The sequence below is a fragment of the Coenobita brevimanus genome, chromosome 30 (assembly GCF_032717465.1).
Source record: "Coenobita brevimanus isolate Jiangsu-jjx chromosome 30, ASM3271746v2, whole genome shotgun sequence".
Classification (NCBI taxonomy): domain Eukaryota; kingdom Metazoa; phylum Arthropoda; class Malacostraca; order Decapoda; family Coenobitidae; genus Coenobita; species Coenobita brevimanus.
This window is the reverse complement of record NC_136983.1, coordinates 29,458,888-29,486,554: the sequence shown is the minus strand read 5'-3', so window position 1 is coordinate 29,486,554 and position 27,667 is coordinate 29,458,888. Positions and strand designations below refer to the sequence as shown.

The window sequence follows — 27,667 nt, the reverse complement described above, 5'->3', positions numbered from 1 at the left end:
AGCGCAATGAGACTAGTTCTTCGATAAGCATTACCTCGCCTCCTGAGCCAACCAAGGCCCCGGGACATACTCCACCATCGTCCTGACCTGGCCCAGACCCCAGGAGGGTCAGCACTGCCAGCAGGGAGATCGCTAACATCGTACCTAGAAAATCAGGGAAGAGTTAATGGGGGAGGTCGTGAAGAAGTTGATGGGCAGAGTGCAGTTTGGACCGATATGGACTGGTTGATGAATGAGCAGGTGGAGGTGGAGATGAAGGAGACTGAGGAATAGGTGGAGACAAAGTAGATTGAGGGATGTGTGGAGGGGAAGGGGGGTCAGGAGGATGTGTAAGTGACTTCCAACACGAGGCCACGGAGTGCTCGCTTTAAGTCATCGACGTGGACCCATCTGGTGTCCTTAGTGGACAGGTCCTGGAGGTGAAATTTGTTGCCTTGTTGAGTGAGGACGCGGTGGGCCCCTGTAAATTTGTCATCCAACTTAGAGGAACGTGTATGGGAATGAGCAAAGACAAGATCGCCTACATTGATGTGATAGGAGAGGCGGACTTATGTTGGCGCTGCAGCATATCCTCCTGAGAGGAAGCCAAAGTGGATTGGACATACTGGTGGATTGTCTGGAAGTTGGCCAATTTTAGTTTAACATAATCATCCATGTTGTAGATGGGTTCTGGCTTTGAGGATAAGAGAGAGTATGGGAGGTCCTTATCAAAACCAAAGAGGACGAAGAAGGGAGATTCAGCAATGGATGCATTGATGGAGCTATTAATTGAGGACGCCACTTGGGGAATCCAGTCATCCCAGGATGAACTATGGGAGCCTAGATGTCTGAGGCACTCTAAGATTTTTCGGTTGTGGCGTTCTACAAGGCCACTGGAAGCCGGATGGTTAGGCACGACATTGCACTTACTGTTATGAAAACGGCGACAGATCTCATCTAGAAGGCTATTGTTGAACTCTCTACCGTTGTCAGTAAGAATGGTATGAGGGGTACTGAATGGGCAAATTACACGATCTACAAAGGCACGTGCAACGCTCTTCACGGTCTTGTCGGAGAGGGGTACGATGACACAGTAGTGGGAGAAGTGGTCGACTGCTACGAACAAGTATTCAGCGCCAGATTCCGTGAGAGGTAGTTTTAAGAGATCGATTGAGACAGTTTCCCATGGTCGTGACGGGATTGGGTATTGTAAGAGAGGTGCAGGTAAGCCGGTTGATCCTTTGTGGCGGTGGCAGGAGAGACAAGAGTCACAGTGGGCATTGATATCGCGGCGCATGGTTGGCCAATAGTATTTGAGACGTGCTTGGCGCAAGCATCGGTCTTTACCTGGATGGGAAGCTTGAGGGGTATTATGAACAATGTGAAGAACCTTTGGTATCAGGGCAGTGGGGACAACAAGTTGGCGTACTTCGCGATTGGGCATGTCTTTGCCTGTTAATAGTGTTTTCCTGTACAAGAGATCATCACCTAGCATGAACTCATCTAGTGATACTGGCAGAGTAGGTAAGGTCGAGGCATCGCCAGATTCTAGGAAATAAATGACTTTGGACCATATGGGGTCTTGGCGCTGAAAGTTTTGAACAACTTCTGACGTTAGTGTAGTGTTTTCAGTTACTTCGGGCTGCAGTGATGTTATAGCTGCTGCTACGTGACGTGAGAGTGCGTCTGCGACTACATTCAACTTGCCTGGTACATATTGAAAAGTGGGATTAAAGTCCTGGATGATGATGGAACATCTAGCTAGCCTACCTGTTAGGTTGCGGTTCTTGAACAAATCACATAGTGGAAGGTGGTCTGTTTGGATATGTACTGGATAACCATAGACTATATCTCTGAAATGTTTCAAAAACCAGACTACCGCTAGCGCTTCGAGATCTGTGACACTGTAGTTACGTTTAGTGGTTGTAAGGGTGCGACTAGCATACGCAATTACGCGCTTCCTTGATGCTTCATCGAGTTGCATCAAAACGGCACCAAGTCCAGTGCCTGAGGCGTCTGTGCAGAGAAGGAAGGGTGTGGTATAATCAGGGAACGCTAGAAAAGGAGCATTTACAAGAGCTGTCTTTAGCTTTTGGAAAGCCTGTAACTGGTCATTAGTTCAAACAAAGGGCACATTCTGCTTGAGTAAGTGGGTCAGAGGAGTGGCGATCTTTGCGTAGCCTTGTATGAATCTACTATAATAGCCACTGAGGCCCAGGAAACTTCGTACAGCTTCGGTAGTGGTAAGTTCTGGGAAGTTAATAATCACCTTAGTTTTATCCCCATTAGTATGAATGCCTTGTGCATCTACGACGTGGCCTAGGAATTTGATTTTCTTTCACAGGAAGTCACAGTTACTGAGATTGATTTTCAGGCCTGCGAGCTGGAGACGTTCAAAGACTTGCTGGAGTTTGGTAAAATGGTCAGGGATGGATTTACTCACAACAATGATATCATCTAGGTAAGCAAAAAGAGAGTGTCCCATCATACCGCTGAAGACTGAATGGATAAGTCGCATGAACACGGAAGGAGCATTTCTCAGACCAAAAGGGAGTCTCTTAAACTGAAAATGTCCGGTAGGGGTGCTAAAGGCTGTAACTGGGCAAGAGGATTCTTCCATTTAGACCTGCCAGTACCCGCTGAGGAGGTCTAAAGATGAAAAGACTACGTTATTTTCACCAAGGGATTCTAGCAAATCAGTGAGGATGGGTAACGGGAAATGGTCTGGAACGGTGACAGAATTGACCTTAAGATAGTCAACTACTGGTCTAAAGTTGCCGTCCATCTTTGGTACTAAGAAAAGTGGGCTATTCCATGGACTGACGGAGGGCTCAATAATGTCCTGGTCTAACATGTTCTGTACCATTTGATCTGCCTGCTTTCTCTGGCTGTGAGGAAATCGATACGCTGGTATGTAAATTGGCTGAGTTCCTGGTAGTAGTTCAATCGTATTTTTGATAAGGTCTGTTCTACCCATCAGTTCACCGGGTAAGGCAACCACGTTTCTGTACGAGGTCAGAAGGTCGAGGAGTTGAGGCGTATTTTCTGGGAAATCTGTGCAAGTGAGATGTGAGAGCATGTCGAGTGAATATGTCGGCGCAGATCCCGTAAGGTTAATAGCACATACACAGATTGGCGTACGATCACCAGTCTGAATAGTAGGAACTGAGGAATCCTGGCACACCTTTACGGCCACTGGGTATACTAGGAAGTCTCCAATCTTTACACCACTTTTAAGTTTTAGTGGAGCATTTGTGACATTGAGCAAGTACAGGTAGCATAAACTGTCCTCTAAGACTGTGCACCACGCTGACTCATAAGTCAAGCCATTCACACAACACGTCTCAGGTAGGGTTAGTACATCCACTCGTTCTTTCGCATCAGCAACACAAACAGAGACTTTTGCGAACTCATGCGGTAACAAAATTGTGCACGTATTCGTTACTGCACGTTTTGTCTCTGCGTGTTGGAGAAGATCATGCACACTGTGTGAGGTAGGTAACTGAGACATGTCTGAGTCAGCGATAGTGTTGTTGGGAGAGGAGGTAAGAGCCATGTCCGAAGGCTGAGATGTATCAGTAGACATTGAGGAATTTATGTCCTTGCTCGCAGTCAGTAAAGGAATGATCTCTGTATGCTCAGATGATGATAGTGGTGGTTTGGGCTGGGCTGGACTTTTTGGTAGTGATAGGGACAGAGGTAATTGAAGGACTGATTTGATCATAAGAACAGGACGGGGACATTCCATACTGTAAACTGGGAATCCAGAAATGTCTATACTACCACAAGCAGGTAATAATGCAATGGAGTGTTGTGCCATGGTGGAGAAACCAATAAGGGCATCTGCAGGATACTGCAAGTCATTAGTGACATGAAATTCAATGGGGATAGGGGGCAAATCTCTGTGTAGTTTGACTTCAAGGGTGACTCTTCCCTTAACCTTAAACTCTGAGCCTTCGACACCACATAAGCGTATGTCTGGTGGTTCTAGGAAACTGACGTGGTTGTGATGTCGTTGAATAAGATGTAAGGAATTGTCGGAGATCAGATTCACTATAGATCCTGCGTCCAAGAAGAATGACGTTGGTATGTCATGACTGCATCCGAGAATGACTAAACCCGAGGATGTTATGGGACCTACATGGCGGATGGGGAGTTGGGTTTCTGGTTCTATGTGATATTGGTCTGATACGGGCGTGGCGCTTCCCCCGACTGTTGGCGGTTGAGGTAACGACATTCCTCAGTGGTGTGAGTCGTGTTGGATTTGTGGTATTTGCATTTGGGACGACGTGAGCGGGAAGGCATACGCTGTCTGGTTTGGGAGTGAGGACATCTGTATGTACGGTTGCAGCTGGATGCTCGATGTCCAGGATGACCACAGTGCCAGCAAAGAATCGAAGATTGTCTGTTCCGTCGGTCGCTAGATTGATCACGACCTGCGGTAGGAGAACGATGCGTGGCAGGTCTGCCGCGTGTGGTGGGATGGGAGCGAGATTTTTCTGGAGTAGTGGAGGTGTGACAAACTGAGGAGGCCAAGGGTTGGGTGGTGCCCTGACGCGTGTAGTTCGAACCGGTTCTTTCATGAATGGCTTTAGTGACCTGAATAATTTTATCTCCTGGATTGAAACCGATTTCCACGGCTAGTTCTCGCTGTTTATGAGTAAGCCAGTGAAGGAATCTCAGGTAACCCATTAAGTCAGCAAAGTTGGTGAGTGAAAGCATTGGAACACCATTTTTGTCTTCTAACCATTTCGTGCCTACCAGTAATTGGAGCATCTCGCTACTAGTTGCTTTCATGGCTGTGGCAGCTTCGTGGAGCTTGGCATGTTGCGCTGGGACCCTCAAGTCCTCATCTAGTTGGTTTAGAAGATTAATGAATCCCATGAGAGACGCAGTGTTTGAATGCTGGCAACAAAGGCTGATGAGTTCCGTACGAAAATCAGCAAAGGTATGGATGTTATCGAAATGTCCTGCACGGATCGCGGATCCGATGTCCGATTTGCCGTGGTGCAAGCGACCCATGAGGTAGGCTACTTTGAGCGATTCATCGGTGATCTGCCTATTGTGGATGTCTGTTTCGACTTCTCTGAGGAAATCATAGACAGACCAAGTTGGGTCCTGGCTGGTAAATTTGGGACGATTGGCATCGTCGAGATAGATAGACTGTGGAGGGTTGGCCATGGCTGGAAGTGCAGAAGGGGCGATAGGAGAGGAGTTGGAGACAGAGAAGGTAGTGGTAGTTAAGAGCGGGCAAGACGGGGTATGAAGGGAGGCAGGAGAGGGAACGACAGGGGAAGGAGTAGAGGAAGAAGAAGGGAGTGGAGAGGGAGGGGTAGAGGAGGAGGTATCTGGATTTACGAGTGTAGGATGGGTAGTAAGTGGGTCTGTGGGAAGTGAAAGAGAAGTGTCAGATACAGGGCGGTGGTACTCTTTGCCACTTCGTAAATGAGTGATCGTGTTAGAGTCGGCAGACGGTGTATGATCAGGTGATGTTTCCGGGTCGAGAGGGCTGGTATTAAGCGGTTGATGTGGAAAGTATGACATTTAATGCGGCAGTGGAAGATGAGATGAAGGATGAAGATGGATACGTAGGTGGAAATGTATAATATAACAATGAGAGAATGGAATACACGAGTAGGTGTGAAAACGAATGAAGGTGCGGGAATGGATGGTTTAAATAAAAGGCGAAGGATGAGATGGATAATAAATAACGGAGGTGAAGATGAAAACGGGGTAATGGAAATGAGATGGAATATTTACAATATCCAATCTGTAGAGAAAATCGAGGATAATCTCTATAGAAAGGTAAGGTATACTATAGTTACACAGTAGAGACGGGATTGACGAGATGTATGACGGGCAGGTGTGGCTGGGCGTAGCGGGGCGGGGCGGGGCGGCGGTGGAGAGACAGCTGGGCGGAGAGGAGAATGGCTGGTGATGAGACTGGAGCGATATGTTGGATGAGCCTTAAGTCGAGACGGGAAGAGACGCTGCGATGAGTCACCGGCATTGAGTGGCGGTCGTAGGAGGCTCACGTAATTCAGACCACATGTGGCGGCCTCGGGGCCGGTGGTGGGGTTAGGGCAGATGTTGGATCAATGCAGGTGTAGAGCTGATGAGTAGCAAATGCAGAGAATGGCGGTGGGCAGACAGTAGGCAGACAGTGATAAGTGGCACCGTGGGGCAGGATTTATGATGAGTTCGGAACAGGTGTTGGGAACAGGTGAAACAGGTATGTAGGTCGGCGATGGTGACACTTGCGGGCAGGAACAAGGGGTGTGGGTGGGGTTGTTGGAGTGATGAGCACTGGTGAGAGAAATTGTACACCCGGAAAGCACAGCCAGGTATTACACCACGAGAGGCACTGAGGAGGGGTGAGGCTGTGAGATGCGAGACGTCGTGTATCTGTTAGTGTCACTAAATATTGTAGGAGGCAGTCAGAATCTGATGGTCCAAAACACCGCTGCTACCAAATGTAACTTGCTATACTTTGATGATAGAAATTCCGTGTGCAAACAGCCAGATAAGGAGTTTATTATGAGCTCACAACAAAATAGTCTGTCCTTCTTGAATGTCTGCTCTGAACTGACGCAGTCATGCCGTCTTCCCACGCTTGAGGCCCTGGGAAAGTGTGCTAGGTCAGCAAGTTTAGTGGGGGCATGTATGCATTGGGGGGGGGGGGACATATATACATCGGGGGTGGACATATTGTGGAGGGGGTACACAACAAAAGCAGACTAATAAACATTTTTATGTTCTGCTCAAAATGTTGTTGACATATTTGACATACTTAGCATTAATTTCATGAACACCTGCCTGTATTATGTGCCTTGTAATGTTCAGCATTATCCAACACAATATAATGCAGAGCGTCTTCTTAGTCTCTGTGGAGTAAGTACATACACTTGACAAAATTGCCTTTTATTAACCTGGTTTTCAGTAAATGGGCCAACACTACTGAAGTCACAGATTTGAAGTAATGAATAGCAGCATGTCAGTGAAAGTGCTTTAAGTTTGGTTGGCATTATCTGTGAGATGGAGTCGAGAATTTTTAAAAACAGGTATAATTAATGATAATCGTCGTTGATACCTTGCGTCTTACATTTTTCTTTTCTTGTTGCTTGATTATGCGTTTTTCATTGGAAGTAGTAATCTGAAATCTGATATGGTCTTGTTTTACAAGTTACTGGGGTGTTCAGAAGTCTGATTTAGCAGATCAGCTTCTTCAGTTTTTTTCCTGCACCAGACAAGATAATAACCTGAAAATCTTTAGTTCTCAGCCGAGGTAATTCCATTATCCAAAATATGACTTCTTCCACTGGGAAGGTGTATGAAGTTGTTTTATTCTTTTTATATCTAATTATCGTATATTGATCCTGGTGTGCATTCTTTCTTTTGGTTAGGTAAGCATGTGTGAGTTGCGAGCATACTATGGCAATAAGACAGAAGTATCTCACTGCGAGACCGGAGAGTCTCCTGTCGACATAGGGACACTGCATAGCACTCTCATTTTAGCCGCTACAGAACTTCCCGCCAAACTGTGGACCATCTTCTGCATGGACAAACTGGGGGCAAGATTCTTCTTAGGTTCGTTGCCATCTACTGTTTTGCTCTTATTTGGCACATCAGGTATTGAAACTGATCTGAGAATTTCATAGGTCTGAATGGTGAGTCAGTGGATGCGTGATGAGCGATGTGTGATGAGTGACGGGATGTGTGATGAATGACTGGATGTGTGATGGATTATAGCTAGGTACTTTGATGAAAACCATTTATACTTCCCAATTTCCTTTCTTATTTTCTAAATCATACCCAACAAAGACAGGATAATGAAGTGTTATCATTATATGCATGAAATTGCACAGTGCTCTACAAGGTACGTCTTTTTTCGTCCTTAACTTGTCTCATCCATCCATACATCTAGTCATCATCACTATCTTCATGATCACTAAACTTTTTTGCTCCTGATTATTGAGTATGGTAGGATGAAGAAACCAAAATGAGAAAGACTTTAAAGAATTGGTATAACTAAGAACAGCATGTCCTGTGATTCATTCTCAAATTACAGTAATTAACCCAAATATCTATTTTCTTTTTTCACAGCAGCACCCGTAAGTTATTGTTTTTGGGCGCCCTCTGACCAGCATATGACAGGAGGAAAAGTGTAGCCAGTGTTTCACACTAAACTACTACCAATTTGCAGTATTTACCCCTAAACCGCGGGGTTGATTTTCCCAGACTTGCGTGTCTCGCAGGCATATTCGAGCTCCAACAGATTCTATTTCTATTTCTATAGCCCGACACCCTAATCCCGCAAAAGGTGGCCGCAGACAAAACGCCTCCAAGTCGCTCTGTCACCCACCTTTTGACTACCCTCCCCCCAACTCACCCCCCCCTCCCTCATATACCTGTCAACTCCATCCCTACACCTCATCCTCAATCTACCTCTCCCTCTCCCTCCCCCCACCTCACTCACATACACCCTCTTAGTCAGTCTTTCATTCTCCATTCTCTCCACATGTCCAAACCACCTCAGTGTATTTCTCCTAATCTTCTCAACCACATCCACATCCACCCCACAGCGTTCCTTCACTTCTTCATTCGTCAACCTGTCTCTCCACGTCACTCCACATGCTCCTCTCAAGTAACTCATTTCCACTGCTCTCACTCTTGACTTGTTCCCCTCTTGAAAGGTCCATGCCTCCCTTCCATACATCAGGGTAGGGATCACAATACTATCATGCAGTGACTTCTTAACTTCCATACTCACCTCCCTATTTCTCATCACTGCTCTCAGTGTACCAACAACCTTCCTTCCCTGCTGTACCCTTTCACGCACTTCATCCCTCAAAGTTCCATCCTTACTCATCACACTACCCAAGTACTTGAATGCACTCACATTCTCCATATCCTCACCATCCAACCTCACTGCACACTCTGTGACTCCAACAGATTCTCTAAAAGTATTTGCCAAAAATCAGTTATTAGTCCTAGAATATTATAATTTTATATGCTTTTGGTACATACCTTCAGCTTTCTCCTGGGATGTTTGTTGAGCCTTCGTCGAGTACCGTAGGACTTGTGGAGACCTCTGAAGTTGGGTAACGAAGTCTCCACTTTACACTTCCCAACAACCCGTAATATGATTACTACAGCCTGATATTATCACTAGAAACACTATTCTATGATTCTCAAATAGTTTGGAATCCATACTCCAAAAGAAAAACACTGTGAAAGCAATGAAAATTACGAGCACATATGATCTTCCCACTTGCGATCGTTCGCCGGTGGTGTTCTGTCATTTGTTATTCATAAAAACACTCACAGTTTATATTTCTATTACTATATAACACTTATATATATCTACAGTCTTTATCCACAAGTTTCCTTCAGTAATAATAGTTTATTGTCACTGTTAGTAAAATACGTAGCATTCACTTTCTCGTCCTGTATACTAGCACTGAGAGTGAATCTGTCACTTTCATTTTCACTTTCATAACTCATAGTATTCATACATGCTAGAGTGAAACTTTCACTTTCATTGCTCCTAGTAATTACACCCGTATTCTTATATTACTACTCATTTATATTTCTATTTACATTCTCTATTTTATTTACATTATACATTTCTATTTTATTTACATTGTGTTATGCAGTCACTTGCAGTAACTTATAAAACTATTTTCCACTGTTCACTTATATTTACATTCATTGCTTTCACTTGCTGTTTACACATTATTTACATTTCAACTTGCTCTGTTTTACTCACCAGATAGATCGTAGTCACTGTCTATCATTTTCATTGACAAATTAGCCAGTTCACATTCCACAGCTGTCAATTAGCCCTTTACCTCTTTCCACACGAGGTTTAATAGGGGATAGAGGTCACAGGGCCCTTTGCATGGGGCTAAAAAGCGGCGGAATTGGGCAGGTGCGAATCCGACGTGCTTTCACCTTGAAAGACGACAGTAAACTGAATACATTGTGGTGGCCTGCCTAGGGGAGCTGCCAATGTCAGCGGGGTAACAGCTGCTAATATATACGCTATGAAATGATAGGAAGGAAATCTAGACAATACATAAATTAGGTAGTTCCAGGTGAATGTAAATATCACTTAGGCTTCTCCTGTCCTTTCTTATATATATTTTTATTACGAGAATAGATTATACGGCATATTTCAAGGGGAAATAAACAGCGAAAATTAGTGAACGAGTGCACGTGAGGTGTTGTCACGCGATAATTAGCCAGTTCCAGGTGTATGGCACTATCACTTACCTTATTTCTTTCTTTTATATGTTATTTTATAAGAATAGGGCATAGGGCTTATTTCAATGGATGAAATCAGTGGAAAACTCCAGGGAAGATTTACTTAGCGTAGCACGGCCGGGCAGGCGAGACAAGAGGGTAATGGAGGGAAGGTAGGGAGAGGAGTCAAGAACGGGGAGAAATGGCTAAATTATCAACAATGGATGGGAGTACAGATGAGATTAGGAGTGCTGACTAGTGTTGGACATTGGCAGTACTGATAGATGATACAAGTCAACACTTGAAAGCCTGGGCGAATTCAAAATAACATAGAATCACAAAAGTGATGCCCCGCGGTATGATCCCTTGCTCCCAAGCATCACGAAAGTGACGCCCCACGGTTAAGGGGTTAAGGTGGTAATTCGACACATTGCTATACCCACCGCCAAGTAACTTGTCTCTAAAGCACTGCCTCCCCCTAACTCACCGCCCAGAGAGTGAAGGCCATAGATTAGATGTTACGAATTCAGGAACCAGTCGGCGGGTACAGATTACACAAGGAAGAGTTCGCAATGACGCTTGCTCGTGCAAACTAGAAGTACTTTAGATCAACAACGTGATATTTTCTCTCAGTGTGTTATCATGGCATCCTTTCAGCCAGTAATACAGACAGCAGCAAAAGAGACCTTATGGATCGTGGATGTACATATTTCACTTTAAGAATCTGTTGGTGATATCTTGTTACTTTTGTTTTCCATTCGTTATTTGTTCCATAAAATTACCTATGTTATCGAATGTTTTGTACGAGTAATATCACCATGTGAGACTCATAATCAGATCATTAAATTCCATCCTAAAGGCTTGGTTATCTTCTTTCCGTATAATTATTATCTTAGACAATTTACCAACCAACAAAGCTCCTTGTACAAATGGAATTCCTCCAGTAGTTTGAAAAAGTATTCCCCAGAACTTCCTCTTGTTCTAAAGTATTGAAATTATGCATATGTACTCTTTCATTCCCTAATTCTTGGGAAGAAGCCAATGTCCATCCAGTTCCAATGAAAGGAAGCTCCTCGGATCCCTCTGATTACTACCAATTGCTATCACATTTTCTCTTGGTAAAGTATTTGGGATTGTAATTAATAAGCACGTTGTTAAACATCTTGAACCCAACAACTTAATTAGCGACAGACAGTATGGTTTTCTAGTGGTGGGCGTAATCGATTATTTGTAATCAATTACATGGATTACAAGGTAAAATTATTCATTAATCGATTACAGTTCCCAGTAATCGATTACCAAACGATTACTCTCTGCATAAATTATATATTAAATATGTATTATAGACACATGCATTTCAATGGATTTTACCCAATAAATATTAATCTATTTTATAATGAACACCTTAATTCACAAAGATATATGTAAAATAGAGGTAGCTGATAATTAATAGCTGTGTGTACGAGCAGAATAAAAAGCCGGGGCCTCAGACATTGGAGAAGACAAATCGAATGCAGGAAACTCGTACGTGCAGTTTCTGTGTACTGTGTAGACTGTGGCGAGTGTGCACTGCACAGCTGGCAGCTGTGTGGCAGTGTCAGAACTGAGTCGTGTGATTGTGCGGTGGGAGGCTCAGCAGATCTGATTACTGGTTAATTAAATTTTCAGGTATTAGTAATGTTTTTAGTTTTCCCAGATCATTTCCTTTAACATAATGCTTGGAGAGAGAGAGAGAGAGAGAGAGAGAGAGAGAGAGAGAGAGAGCGAGAGAGAGAGAGAGAGAGAGAGATTACAAGGAATCCATAACATTTTACCTTATACTGACTTTACCAATATACCCATATAATATCGAAAAGTAATCCATTACTAATCGATTACTGACCACAGAAGTAATCGAAATAATCGATTACAGAAAAAATCGAGTATCGCCCATCACTATGGTTTTCGCCACGAGAGATCAGCTGTTCATATACCCAGTATCGGTACTCATACAGTCCATCAGCCAATTGACCAACATGGAGACGCCAATGCAGTAGCCTTTTATGTTTGGAAAGCTTTTGACAGAGCGTGGCACCGTTTCCTAATATCCAGACTTCCTTGCTACGGCCTATCAACTTTTGTTCCACTGATTTCTTCATATCTCAGCAACAGAAAGATAAACGGTAGAGGCAAATGATGTATATTCCAATTTCCAGTCAATTAATGCCGGCGTGCCACATGGTTCAGACCTGGCTCCAACCCCGTTCTTTATTCATGTCTGTCACCCAGATATCCATTCACTCATATGCATACGGCTCAAAGCTTCACAGTTCCTTCACACTTAATTTCTAGTTCACAATGTGTGATATCTCGAACTCTCAATTCAGCACAGCAGTCTCCATAAATTAAGGCGCAATCAAGATCACTGAATGGGGACAAAATAACAGTCTCATTTACTAATTGGAAGACCAAATGTATTCAATTTATTAATAGAAATTGCCTGATTCCTATATTACCTTCAATTCACTCAATATTCTTATCTCTAAAAGAATTGTAATTATCGATAATTCTCTGAACAATACCCTCAGTTGGATCTCTCACATTAGTTCACTCGGTAAAACCACCTCAAAGCAACTTGGATTATTGTACAGAATCATTAACATCTTCACTGACGAGCAGTTAGAGCTCATAATTTACAAGAGTTATCTGTGCTATCAGTTCGAATATTGCTCACTCTTTTGGAGTGGATGTGGAGAGGTTGCACTAAAACAACAAAAATCAGACCAAAACTATGAAAATAATAAATAACCCAGCAATTAAAAACGAACTACCTCCCCAACAAGTACGGCGGAATATTGCGTCTCATTATTTTAGTTACTTTCATGTAAAGGTTCAGACAGAGTTGCTTCCTTTATGCCACCTTTCCACGCCTTCCCCCGCGATACACGGGCATCTTGTAGGGCTCATGACTTAACCGTCACACCACCATACTGCAGATCTTTCTCCCGACAGAATTTATTTATTCCACGAACCGCTTCTCTGTCGAACTCCCTTTTCCGGATTAGTTCCCTCCAAACTTCAGCCTACAGCAATTCATGTCAAAGTATTACAGATTTTTTATTTTTTTAAGAATGAAGGACACCTCAAATACGATATATTTTTCTTACTTTTTCAGTTCATCTTCTGGTCTTTCGTAGAAAAATACAAAATTAGGTAAAAGGGGCTGCGTATAAACACTCTCTCTCTCTCTCTCTCTCTCTCTCTCTCTCTCTCTCTCTCTCTCTCTCTCTCTTTACATATATATATATATATATATATATATATATATATATATATATATATATATCTATCTATATATATATGTATGTATATATGTATATATATATATATATATATATATATATATATATATATATATATATATATATATATATATATATATATATATATATATATATATATATATATATATATATATATATATATGTATATATGTATAGTATATATATATATATATATATATATATATATATATATATATATATATATATATATATATATAACACTTTGAGTACACCGCTTCCCGTCCGATCAGCAAAGTTAACCAACGTTGGGTCTGGTTAGTACTTGGATGGGTGACCGCCTGGGAACACCAGATGCTGTTGGCATCCCTACGTGTCAAGTGGGGTTGGTGGAGGATTAGTGCCCCTCCCTGTAAAACAATTAACTCTAAGCCCTTGGCCACCCCGTTTGGGATACATGGCGTCTGGCAATGAATGAATGAATATATATATATATATATATATATATATATATATATATATATATATATATATATATATATACATATATATTTTATATATCTATATATATCTATCTATCTATATATAATATATATATATATATATATATATATATATATATATATATATATATATATATATATATATATATATATATATATATATATATATATATATATATATATATATATATATATATATATATATATATATATATATATATATATATATATAGACTTGAGCTGCCTGGAACCACTGTCTGACTCACTTCTTCATTTCCGCAACATTCGCGGCCTTTCCTCTAACTTTCGCTCTGTTGACCACCACCTCTCCTCCTCTAAACCTCACCTTCTCTTTCTAACTGAGACTCAGCTGTCTGAGGCAACTGACAGCAAACCCTTTTCTGTATATTCCTACTTTCTCTATACTAATTTCAAAGCCAAAGGTGGCTGTTGTGTATATATACACAACAACTTATCTTGCTCTCGTGTTCCTGAACTCGATTCTTCTGAATTCTCTACACTCTGGCTTCGGCTTTCATGTCATTCACTGACTAAATATATCTGTGCTGTTAACTTATCCCCTAATTCTACTGATTATCAAAAATTCTTTGACTATCTTACTTCTATGATGGAACACATTCTATCCATTTCTCCATTTTCTGAAATCTCCATTTTAGGATTTTTCAATGTTAACCACCACCTTTTGCTCTCCTCTCCTTTCACTGATCCACCTGGTGAACAAGCCTACATCTTTTCTATCCTTAATGACCTAGAGCAGCTTGTACAGCACCCTACCCGTATCCCAGACTGCCTAGGAGAGAGCTCCAACATATTTGACCTCTTCCTCACAACTAGTCCTTCTGCTTACACTGTTAATCTTTTCTCTCCGTTGGGCTCCTCCAATCACAACCTTATCAACTTAACCTCTCCTATGAGTCCGGTATGGCCTGTGGACCCTCCAGGCAAACGTCGTCTGTGGCATTTTGGAGCCGCGGATTGGGAGGCCCTCAGGAAGTAGTTCTTTGATTTTCCCTGGAATGATTATTGCTTCCATGGCCGGGAGCCATCTGAGTGTGCCTTGTGCATTACGGAGGTTATTCTCTCAGACATAGAAGCATACGTTCCTTTCTCGTATCCTTTGTCAAATGCAAGAAAGCCTTGGTTTAATCACGCTTGTTCTAATGCTGTCCGCAACAAGGAGAGGGCCTACAAGGTACCGGAGCCAACCCACCCCTGAATCACATCATCTTTACATTTCTGCCCGGAATCGTGCTAAGTCTGTTCTTTGCTCTGCTAAAAATTAATTTTGTCCGTACTAAATGCCATCAACTCTCCAACTTGAATTCTTCCCGCTCCTTCTGGCATCTTGCCAAAAACTTTCTAACAATTTGACCGCATCATCCTTCCCTCCTCTTTTCTACTATGATGGTTCTGTAGCTATTTCTTCTACTGATAAAGCAGATGTCTTTGCACAGACTTTCTCCTCCAATTCCATCTTAGATGATTCCAGTGCTGTTCGTTCATTACTTCCCCCCTCTGACTTCCTCATGTCTGACATTAAAATTTCTTCAGCTGATGTATTTTCTGCCATTACTGACCTCAATACTAACAAGGCACATGGGCCTGATGGAGTCTCTCCCGTTGTTCTCAAGAACTGTGCTTCTGTGCTTACGCCCTGCCTAGGCAAACTCTTTTGTCTTTATCTCTCAACTTGTACCTTTCCTTCTTGCTGGAAGTTTGCTGTCAATCAGCCAGTCCCAAAGAAGGTTGACCATTCCCAACCCTCCAACTATTGTCCAATTGCTTTAAGTCTTGTATTTCAAAAGTTTTCGAATGAATTCTGAATAGAAAAATTTTAAGGCATCTTTCCTATCACAACCTTCTTTCTGATTGTCAGTATGGGTTCCGTCAGGGACGCTCCACTGGCGATCTTCTCACCTACCTTTCAGACTCCTGGTCATCCTCCTTTCGGGACTTTGGCGAAAGCTTTGCCATTGCACTTGACATCTCAAAGGCTTTCGATCGGGTCTGGCATAAATCTTTAATTTCCAAACTCCCTTCTTACGGTTTCTATCCTTCTATCTGTGCCTTCGTCGCTAGCTTCCTTTCCGGTCGTTCTATAGCCGCTGTTGTAGACGGCCACCGTTCTTCTCCTTGATCTATCAACAGTGGTGTTCATCAGGGCTCTGTCCTATCACCAACTCTCTTCCTTTTATTCATCAATGACCTTCTAAGGTGTACATCTAACCCTATCCACTAATACGCTGATGACTCCACCCTTCACCTTTCCATGAGGTTCCCATAATGCCCATCTCAGCAGTTACTTCAAGAAACAAGGGATAAGGCTATGGCACACCTAATGTCTGACTTGGCTCGTATCGCTGATTGGGGTAGAAATAATCTGCTTGTTTTTAATGCATCTAAGACTCAGTTCTTACACCTATCAACCCGACAAAATCTTCCACAGGTATACCCACTAATGTTTAATAATATTCAACTTAATCTTGCATCATCCTTGAACATGCTTAGGGTTTCATTTACTCGAGACTTATCTTGGAAAGATCATATTACATCTTTTGTAAAATCTGCATCCAAGACATTGGGTGTGCTAAGCCTACTCCATTCATTCTTTACCCCTGCACAATTGTTGACTCTATACAGGGGTTTTATCCGCCCCTGCGTGGAGTACAACTCTAATGTGTGGGGAGTTTCCCCACATACAGCTTCTCTCAATAGGGTGGAGTCAAAGGCTTTTCGTCTTATTAACTCTCCTCCACTTACTGACTCCCTTCAACCTCTGTCTCTTCGCCGCACTGTTGCATCTTTATCTATTTTCTTTCGGTACTTTAATGGTCGCTATTCCTCTGAACTGTCTGCATGCATTCCTCGACCTTTACGACTGGCGCGTAGCACCCGTCTAGCAGCAAACTCTTATCCCTTTTCTGTCCATCTCTCTAATGCAAGAGTTAACCGTTACTTCCAGTCCTTCATTTGTGCAACAGGTCAACTCTGGAACTGTCTCCCTCTGTCTGTATTTCCTGCTGCCTATGATCTGCAGTCTTTCAAATGCATTATGTCCAGGCATCTCGAAATGAATGGATCTTGAATATGGCTCTCTATTGTATTTTGTTTTTTTCTTGGAGGGAACTGTTATTGCGGGCTCATGGCCTTTGGTTCCTTCTTCCTTGCATAAAAAAAATATATATATATACTACAGCAGTAGACGCGTGTGTGTGTGTGTGTGTGTGTGTGTGTGTGTGTGTGTGTGTGTGTGTGTGTGTGTTCTTACCTAATTGTATCTTTACAGGAATGAGTCAAGCTCGTACTGTCCCGTGTCTTAAACCATATTTATCGTACATATCCTTAAATTTGTGAATTGTTTTGGCACACACTATTTCATTCGGTGGTGCATTCCATTGATCAATTGCTCTGTTTGGGAAACTGAATTTCCTTACGTCTTTATCACCTCTCTTCTTATGCAGTTTTTTGCAGTATCCTCTTGCCGATGCTTCTCCATATGTTAAGTAATCATTTATGTCTATTTTCTCCTTTCCTGATATGCATTTATATAGCATTATCATGTCACCTCTTTTCCTTCTCTCCTGTAGTGTTGATAGATTCAGGTTATTTAGTCTTTCTTCGTAGCTTAGGTCCCTTAAGCTTGGTATCCATCTTGTAGCGGCCCTTTGAACTTTTTCAATCTTGTCTATGTGCTTTTTGAGATGAGGACTCCAGACTACTGATGCATATTCCAGGGTTGGTCTAATGAATGTTGTTATTATCCTTCTTAGCATGTCTTCATTTATGTATGTGAATGCTATTCTTATATTTGCAAGCAGTGTATACATGTTCCGTACCTTCTCGCTGATGTGGTCAGCCGGAGATAGTCTGTTATTGATAATCACACCTATGTCCTTCTCTCTTTCTGATGTGTTATAGGGTTTCATTTCCTAACTTATAATTCCAATCAGGTCTTTTTCCACTTTTACCAAACTTGATTACATGACACTTGTCCACATTGAATTCCATTTGCCATGTACTACTCCATTCATGAAGTTTATTTAATTCTTCTTGTATCTCTTTACAAGAGTCTGTGTTAGTAATTTTCGTTTGTATTTTTGCATCATCTGCAAACATATTCAGATAGCTCTCATTTCCAGTGTTACTGTTTATATCATTTATATACACTAAAAACATGATTGGTGCCAGCACTGAACCCTGTGGTACTCCACTAGTCACTTCTTTCCATGATGAGTAGTTTCCTCTTAGTACTGTCCTCATTTCTCTTTTTATGAGAAAGTCATGCATCCAACAAAACAGTTTGCCTCGAATTCCTCCTTGATGGTACAGTTTCCATAAAAGTCTTTGGTGTGGTACTGTGTCAAAAGCTTTCTTGAAATCTAAATAGATACTGTCCACCCATCCTTCCCTTTCCTGTACTGTGTTTGTTACTCTGTCATAGTAGCTTAACAGATTAGTAACACATGATTTTCCTTTTCTGAAACCAAACTGTCTTTCTGTTATCATACTGTGTTCTAGATGATTTACCCAAGCTTTTCTTATAAGTTTTTCTAATACCTTGCTTACAACACTGGTCAGTGATACTGGTCGGTAGTTGAGTGGATTTTGTCTATTTCCTTTCTTGAATAAGGGGACAATATTTGCTTTTTTCCAAATATCTGGTAGTTTACCTTGACTCAAGGATTTCTTGAAAATTAAAAATAATGGTTTACATAACTCCTTTGCACATTCTCGTAATACCCAACATGAAATTTCATCAGGACCACTTGCTTTTCCTCTGTCTAATCTACTTAACTCCTCCTGTATTACTTTTTCTGCTATTTGTATATCTGGTAGTATGTGTGGACATGCGTGTTCCACATAGCCCCTCTCAAAATTTTTTTCTTCTGTAAAAACTCATTGGAAATTCTTATTTAGTGCTTCACAAATATCTTTCTCTTGTGTATAAGTGATTCCCTCGTCCGTAATGGATTGTATTATATCTTTTACTTTAGTTTTGCTTCTGATATAGCTGTAAAACAGCTTTGGTTGATCACTACTTTTATTTATTATATCCTCCTCAAACTGTTTTTGGGCTTCCCTCCTTATTCTTGTATAGTCGTTTCTTGCCTGTTTGTAATTATTGTACACCCTTTCACTATTGTGTCTTCTGTATCTATTCCACAACAAGTCTCTTCTTTCTTTTGATTTTTTATATTCTGTATTGAACCATTTCTGTATTTTCTTTTATCTGCTTCTTTGTGCTGTGGGATGTACTTCTGGACTCCTATTTCATAAAATTCACAAAATTTTTTATATACAGCATTTAAATCTTGTCCTCTAAGCTCATTTTCCCAATCAACTTCTAAGAAATACTTCTTTAGGTCTTGATAATTTCCCTTTTTATTGTTTAGGCTCTTTTTGTAACTATCATTGCTGTTTACTATGTCATATGCTATCCTGAAGTTATAGTTTAGTACTGCATGATCGCTTTTGCCGAGTGGAGGGTGATATATTAAACTGTCAATATCATTTTCTTGCCTTGTAAATATTAGATCTAGCATTGAAGGTACATCAAGTCCTCATTTTCTGGTGGTTTCCCTCACATGTTTCGTTAAGAAAAACTCTTGTACGAGATCCAGGAGCTTTTGGTCCCAACAGCTTTCTTGGCTATTTATATCTAGAGTATTCCAATTTATATTTGTATTGAAGTCCCCAGTTAGTATAATTCTTTCCGATTTCTCTTCCATTTTATGTAGCAATGATCTTACACTTTGAATTGTACTCTCTGCCAGGTCCTCATATTCGTCTCTTTCCCATGTGTTTGATCTGGGTGGCATGTACAAATTTGCTACAATTACTTTACCTTCAGATGTGTCGATCTCTACTGCAATCAGTTCTACTTGTGATGGTATATCTAGTTTTATTTCCTTGACTTTTAGATTTTTCTTAGTTAATATTATAATTCCTCCTCCTTTTTTAAAATATCCGTCTCTTCTCCATATATTGTATTCCTCTGAGTTTAGTATGTCATTTGATATCCTTGGTATTAATTTTGTTTCAGTTAGGCATATTACTTGTGGTTCATTTTCTCTGACATAATCATTCATCTCTAGTAATTTAGATACCATTCCATCCACATTTGAGTACATCAACTTTATCATCTTGTTTATATACTTGTCCTGACATGGTTCTACTACCTTCCTCCTTTTTCTTCCATCCTGTTTGTGTACCACTTTCGTACCTGCAATCCTATTACTTTGTAAAAAAATTTCTTCTTGTCCTCTTCTGATCTTCCCTCATTTTTTGTTTTTGCTTCCTCCCTTTTCTCTTTCAGTAATTCCATTTCCTCTTGTGTTAGACATCTTTTTATCCATACATTTTTGAACTCCTCTTTTTCCTTAAGATTCTTTGCATTTTTTAGTATCTCTTCCACAGTGTTTACACTCTGGAAATCACCTTTAGAGGTCTTGTCTTGCTTTTCTCGTATTTCCCTAACCTTTTGTGTTCCTCTATGTCTTTACTACAGATTTCCTCTGATACTTCTTTCAGTAAGCTCATTACATTTGCCATCTCCTTTTTGTCTCTTGTGATCTTGTTTTTAACTTCATCCTCTTCTATACCAGTGATTACTATTGATTTGTTTATCTCTACTGAATCTGACTAACTTTGGATTGTTTTGGATTATTCTTTTCACCTCCTTTTTAATACTTTTTTCCTCCACCCTTGTTTCTAAGTCTTTCTTTACTTTCACCATTTCTGCATATGTGGTTTCTACATCATTTTTGTAGCTTTGCACAGCTTCATTTACTTGTGTTATCTTCTCCTCAATATCACTGCTCTGGTCAATAAGACTGCTAAGTTGCCTAATTGTCTCTGTGTCATTTTTGAACTCTTCCATAACACTCTCGTGATTGACTACTGTACTTGCCGTTTCACTAATTTTCTTCCTAAGTGTACTCAATTCCACGGTTAGTTCACTGATGGTTGTGTCTTTCTTATTGGCCTCCCTTCCTAGTTTTTCTATTTCTTCCTTTTGCAAGTGCATCTGCTTCTTTATTTCATCAATTTCATTTTTGAAAGCCATTTCTAGTTTGTTTACACGTTCAACCAGTCTATTGTGGGTCTCTACTTCAACCAGTTCTTGGTAGAAATCATCATTTTGCTTTTTACCTTTATCCCTTTTCTTTTCCAAATTTGTTTTACTGAAGTATGTATCCATTTTGCAATGCTTAAAATGCAAAGCATATACTTACAATCTCCGTCTTGTTGTAAACAAACCTCAGAGATGACTCAGCGTATTCTTTCGTCTTGGTTCTATTTCCTGTTTTTACAAGTCTTGTTGAAACTTATTTTTTTTTTTCCTTTTTATAATGAACAATCATTTAGTCTAACCTGGTACTAAGGTTGACTCATAGAAAGATACTATTTAGGTAATGCCACTGGCCGTGATTGGTACGGGGCGCCGGTGTCACACGTCCACCTAGCTTGAATCCCTGTGTGTGTGTGTGTGTGTGTGTGTGTGTGTGTGTGTGTGTGTGTGTGTATGTTTGTGTGTGTTTTGGGCAGCCAAACTACGCATTGAAATCGTAACCAAATGGGCAAAAAAAATCACAATAAATTCACTCTTGTGAAAAAACTTGGTCCTATCGCGATTGAAAAGCTTTACTATATTTAATGGGCGATCAGAGTTTTTGATGGCTTTATATAAATGTGACTCCGATTACCTGAAATGATCGCAATGCACTGGTGAAGCACTTCTTCATTTCTACAACATTGGTGGCATCTCCAACTTTCTGATGAACACCACCTCTCCTCCTCTAAACCTCACCTTCTCCTCTTCTATGAGACTCACCTGTCTGAGGCGACTGATGGAAATCCTTTCTCTGTGTCCTCCTCCTTTCTCTATACTCATTCCAAAGCCAAAGATAGCATTGTGTATTTGTATGCAACAACATATCTTTCTCTCATGTACCTGAATTTGAATCTTCTGAATACTTTACTCTCTGGCTTCGGCTGTCCTATCATTCTCTTAGTATATCTGTGCTGTTTACTTATCCACTAAATCTACTGACTATGAGGAATTCATCGGCTATCTAAATTCTTAGAGGGAACACATCCTAAAAATTTCTCCATTCTCTGAAACCTCTATTCTAGGAGATTTCAATGTTCACCACCACTTTTGGCTCTCCTCTCCTTTCACTTATCCACCTGGTGAACAGGCCTACAGCTTTCGTATCCTTAATGACTTAGAGCAGTTTGAACAGCACCCTACCACATATCCCTGACTGTCTTGGAGAGAGTTCCTACATGCTTGACCTCTTCATTATAACTAATCCTTCTACTTATGCTGTTAATCTTTTCTCTCCTTTGGGCTCCTCCAGTTACAACCTTAGCAACATTAACCTCTCCCATCACTCCTCTAAGGCCTGTGAACCCTCCCAAGAATTGGCGGCTGTGACACTTTGGAGCTGTTGATTGGGAGGCCCTCTGACAGTGCTTCTTTGACTTCTCCTGGAATGATTATTGCTTCCATGGCTGAGAGCCATCTGAGTCTGCCTTACACATTACGGAGGTTATTCTCTCAGGCATAGATTCATACATTCCTTTCTCATATCCTATGACTAATGCAAAAAGAATCTTGGTTTAATCACTCTTGTTTCAATGCTATCCACAACAAAAAGAAGGCCAACAAAAGGTCCCAGAACCAACCCACCCCTGAATCACATCTTTTTATGCTTCTACCTGGAATCGTGGAAAATCTGTGCTTCACTCTGCTAATATTAATTTCATTCGTACTAAATGTTCTGAATCTCCAACTTGAATTCTTCCCGTCCTTCTGGTACCTAGCCAAAAACCTTTCTGACAACTTTACCTCATAATCCTTCCTTCTTTTCCACTCTAATGGCTCTGTTGCTCTCTCTTCTACTGAGACAACAAAACTTTTTGCTCAGATTTTCCCTTGAATTCCGCCTTAGACAATTCCGGTGCTGTTCCTCCATCACTTCCCCTCTCTGACTTCCTCATGGCTGACATTAAAATGTCTTCAGTTGATATATTTTCTGCCATCACTGGCCTCAATAATAACAAGGCATAGGGATCTCATGGGGTTCCTCCTGTATTCCTGAAGAACTGTGCTTCTGTGCCTACATCCTGCCTAGGTAAACTCTTTTCCCTTTGTCAAAATGTACCTTTCCTTCTTGCTGGAAGATTCCTCTCATTAAGTCTGTCCTAAAAAAGAGTGTCCATTCCCATCCCTCTAATTATCGCCCAATTGCTTTAACATTCTGTATTTCAATAGTTTTCGAGTCTATTCTTAAGAAAAAATAATAATAATAAGCATCTTTCCTAACAAAACCTTCTTTCTGATCGTCAGTATGGGTAACTCCACTCGCGATCTTCTCACCTAGACGCTCCACTTTCAGTCTTCTCACCTACCTTTCAGACTCCTGGTCCTCCTGCTTTCGGGACTTAAGCGAAAGCTTGGCCATTACACTTGACATTTCAAGGCCTTCGATCAAGTCTGGTATAAATCTTTAATTCTCAAACTGTCCTTTCACGGTTTCCATCCTTCTGTCTGTGCATTCATCTCTAGGTCCTTTCTGGTCATTCTGTAGCCGCTGTTGTAGACGGCCAGTACTCTTCTAGAGCTATCAATTGTAGTGCTCCTCAGGGCTCTGTCGTATCGCCAACTCTCTTCCTTTGATTCATGAATGACCTAAGCTGTAATCTAACCTTATCCACTCATAAACTGATGACTCCACCCTTCTTGTTTCCAGTTGCATCCCTCAGTGCCCATCTCAGCAGTTACTTTAACAAAGAGAGGCTGAGGCTATGCAATACCTAATATCTGACTTGGTTCCTTTCTCTGATTGGGTTAAATGTAATCTTGTTATTTTTAATACATCAGAATCTCAGTTCGTAAATCTATCAACCCAACAAAATCTTCAGCAGGTGTATCCTCAATTTCTTTACACTATCCAACTCAATCCTACATCATCTTTAAACATACTTGGGATTTCATTTTCTCAGGATTTATCTTGGAAAGATCATACTATCTCTCTATAGTAGGACTCGCCTACGTTTGCGGCTGTGGTGTGGCCCGCACCTGTGTACAATGGTGCCACGTTTCCCCAACTTACGATGTGAAACGGAAGCTATTTATGTACAAGGCAACACAAATACGATAAGTTCAGATGAATAAAACTTACACTTGTGTATTTTGATGGATGAATCAACAGTAATCTTATTATGCCTAAAATATTTATACAGTAACACAGAAACATGGCATACATACTGTACAGTGTTGCTAAAAGAAATTGTAGTCACTTTTAATGTTTTTTAGCGTAATTTTAGGGTGGGTAATTTTAGGGTGGGTAATAATATTACAGTTATGGATATAAGAGAATGAGCCTGAAAAAAGAAGAAATATGCCAATATCCAAAATAAAAGAAATAATTCATATAATTCTTGTGAGTGGCAGCACTGACACATCCAGTCTGGCCTAAGGTAAAGTACGTACCCCTCCGTAGACACAAGGATAGCTTGTACAGGTGTTGCTAGGGAAAAATGCTCACATTTACTGGCTTTTACTTTAAGGGCGAGGAATAATCACATTTATAATCATAAGCTAATATGTAGGACAAAATAGTAGGCATATGCCAATACTGAAGTAAAAAAAAAAAAAACATTATTCACTCGCGAGCGGCAACACTTCCACACCCAGTCGGTGGCCTTGACCTCAGGGGTGGTGTGGAGAGAGAGATGGAGGAAGGGGAAAGAGAATGAATGAATGAAAATCAATCATGGTACTGCAATAACGGGTCATCTGTCGCCGTATACAAAAAATGATAAATATCACTAAGTATAACAAAACCAAGATAACAAATGAAAGCACAATTATAACTTATAAAAGAATCAAAAGTACTCAGGGTGGCTCACATCTCCCGCCAGGAGAGAGAGAGAGAGAGAGAGAGAGAGATAACGATCATCTGTCGCCGTATACAAAAAATGATAAATATCACTAAAAATAACAAAACCAAAATAACAAATGAAAGCACAATTATAAACAACTTATAAAAGTATCAAAAGTACACAGGGTGGCTCACATCTCCCGCCAGGAGAGAGAGAGAGAGAGAGAGAGAGAGATAACGGTCATCTGTCGCCGTATACCAAAAATGATAAATATCACTAAATATAAAAAAAAAACAAAATAACAAATGAAAGCACAATTATAAACAACTTATAAAAGAATCAGAAGTACTCAGGGTGGCTCACATCTCCCGCCAGGAGAGAGAGAGAGAGAGAGAACGGTATAGAAAACGTGGCAACACTGTACACAGGTGCGGGCCACACCATAGCCACAAACGTAGACGAGTCCTACTATAGTGAAGTCTGCTTCCAAGCAATAGGTGTGCTAAGCCAACTCCGTGCATTCTTTACCCCTGCACAGTTGTTAACTTTATTCACGAGTTTTATTCGCCCGTGTCGAGTACAATTCTCGCGTGTGGGGAAGTTCCCCACATACAGCTCATCTCAACAAGGTGGAGTCAAAGGTTTTTCCTGTTATTAACTATTCCCCTCTAACTGGCTCCCTTCAACCTCAATCTTTCATCACACTTTTGCATCTTTATTATTTTCTATCACTACTCCAATGGTCACTGCCCCTCTGAACTGTTTGCTTGAATCCCTCCACCACTACAGCAGGCGCATAGGACTTGTCTTACAACAAACTCACATTCCTTTTTGTCCAGCTCTCTAAGTCAAGAGTAAACTTTACTCCCAGTCCTATATTTATGCAACAGGTCAACTCTCGGACTGTCTCCTTCTGTCTGTAATTATGATCTCCAGTCTTTCAAACTCAGTGTGTCCAGGCACCTCAAAATAAACAGATCTAGAAATGGGCTCACTGTTATCATGTTTTTGTTTTTTTTCTTGAAGGGAACAATTTGTGGGCTCCTGGCCTTGGGTTCCTTCATCCTTGGATAAATACTCGTGTGTGTCGTTCATATATATATATATATATATATATATATATATATATATATATATATATATATATATATATATATATATATATATATATATATATATATATATATATATATATATATAGAGAGAGAGAGAGAGAGAGAGACATAGATACAGATATAGATGCATATATAGATAGACAGATAGATAGATAGATAGATAGATATAGATAGATAGATAGATACATACATACATACATAGATGGATATATATATATATATATATATATATATATATGTGTGTGTGTGTGTGTGTGTGTGTGTGTGCAATGTCGATATGTGTTTAGTAATAGTGACTGTTGTTTACAGTGTTCACTATGGTGTCAGCAGGCGTGGCAGCATTTATCTTCTACTTTATAGAGAGTTCACTGGGCAACCTGATCATAGCTTGTGTGTCTGGTGCTGTGTCTTCCGTCTCCTTAACAGCTTTAGCCTGTCTTGCCACTGAACTCTTCCCTACTTACCTTAGGTAAGGAATTCGAACAAAACTTTAACTGTGTTCTTTGTACTAAGATGTTAGAATATATTAACCTGACACATTCCGAGCTATTTCTCACCTCCAAGACCCCCCAATCCCGAGCTTTTTTTTAGGGGGGGGGCTAAAACCTCCGCTTTTGGTGCGAAACATCGATAATTCATAGAGAAATCGCTCACCTGATACGTTTAAAATAACTGATACAGGTAGCAGTACCTCCTCACCTTACTGGGTTTTCTATCAGGCTGGCACCAAAGAAAACGAGTTCTATGGGAGGGTAACTATTCCACACCACTCACAAACGGTATTTATTTATTTATTTGGTACGAATTTAAATGTAGTACGAGAGTACTGTATATTGGTTTTCAAACGGTAATATAGGCATTATAAGCATTGTTTCACTGACTCATCAACATACCTGACGTTTTTTGGCGACATTACCTGATCATTATTTCTGACTGTTTCTTCCTCTAATGCTATGTAAACTTTGTCCTCCACATTGTCATCGATTGGGGAATCACTCTGGTCCTGAATGTGTTTATTGGCGAGGTCACTGGTAACAGGTGAATTGCCGAGACAATGGCATGCAGGGGGGGGGGAAGGTTATGTGGTGTAAGGCATTGTCCCTGCCTGGCATCTTGTAGAAGAATAGAGGAAGGTGTCCCGTGTATACGTACGAAAAATCACGCGCGGAAATTGAAAGTTGTGCAAATTATGAACCTTGCAATTGCGCAACGTACCAGTACATCGACGGGACTAGCTGTGAAAAAACGTTGCAATGTTCTCACACATCGATGGGATGTCTCGTGTTAATGTTCTCCATGTGTGACTGCATGAAAACAAGTCTCTATCTTGCCATGGTTGAATTTCTGTCTTTCGCTGGATAGTTACCTTAATTTCAATTGTTTGATAATGTATGTAAGCAGATGGTTTATACTATATAGATAGATAGATAGATAGATAGGTAGATAGATAGATTGATAGATAGATAGATTCGATGAGCATGTAGAAACACAGATGAAAACAAATTGTCAGCGTTTTCATCTAAGTTTCTACGTGCTCTTCGAATCTGTAGCGCAGACTTCATCGTTGAGAAACTTGAAAACATCTACGATATTGCAGCCAAATTAAAGTACCCCAAAACCTTCATAGATA

General features: G+C 40.7%; 1 protein-coding gene and 1 pseudogene across 1 annotated transcript in view; both read left to right on the top strand.

The window, feature by feature from the left end:
• The window catches only part of LOC145395274 (uncharacterized), a 181,590-nt gene that overhangs the window by 112,798 nt on the left and 41,125 nt on the right, over window positions 1-27,667 (top strand). The window contains exons 12-13 of the mRNA XM_080268954.1: window positions 7,383-7,566; window positions 26,347-26,506. Of these exons, the coding sequence (XP_080125080.1) occupies window positions 7,383-7,566; window positions 26,347-26,506 (344 nt within the window). The remainder of the gene's footprint in view (window positions 1-7,382; window positions 7,567-26,346; window positions 26,507-27,667) is intronic.
• Window positions 13,753-13,871, top strand: LOC145395326 (5S ribosomal RNA; annotated as a pseudogene).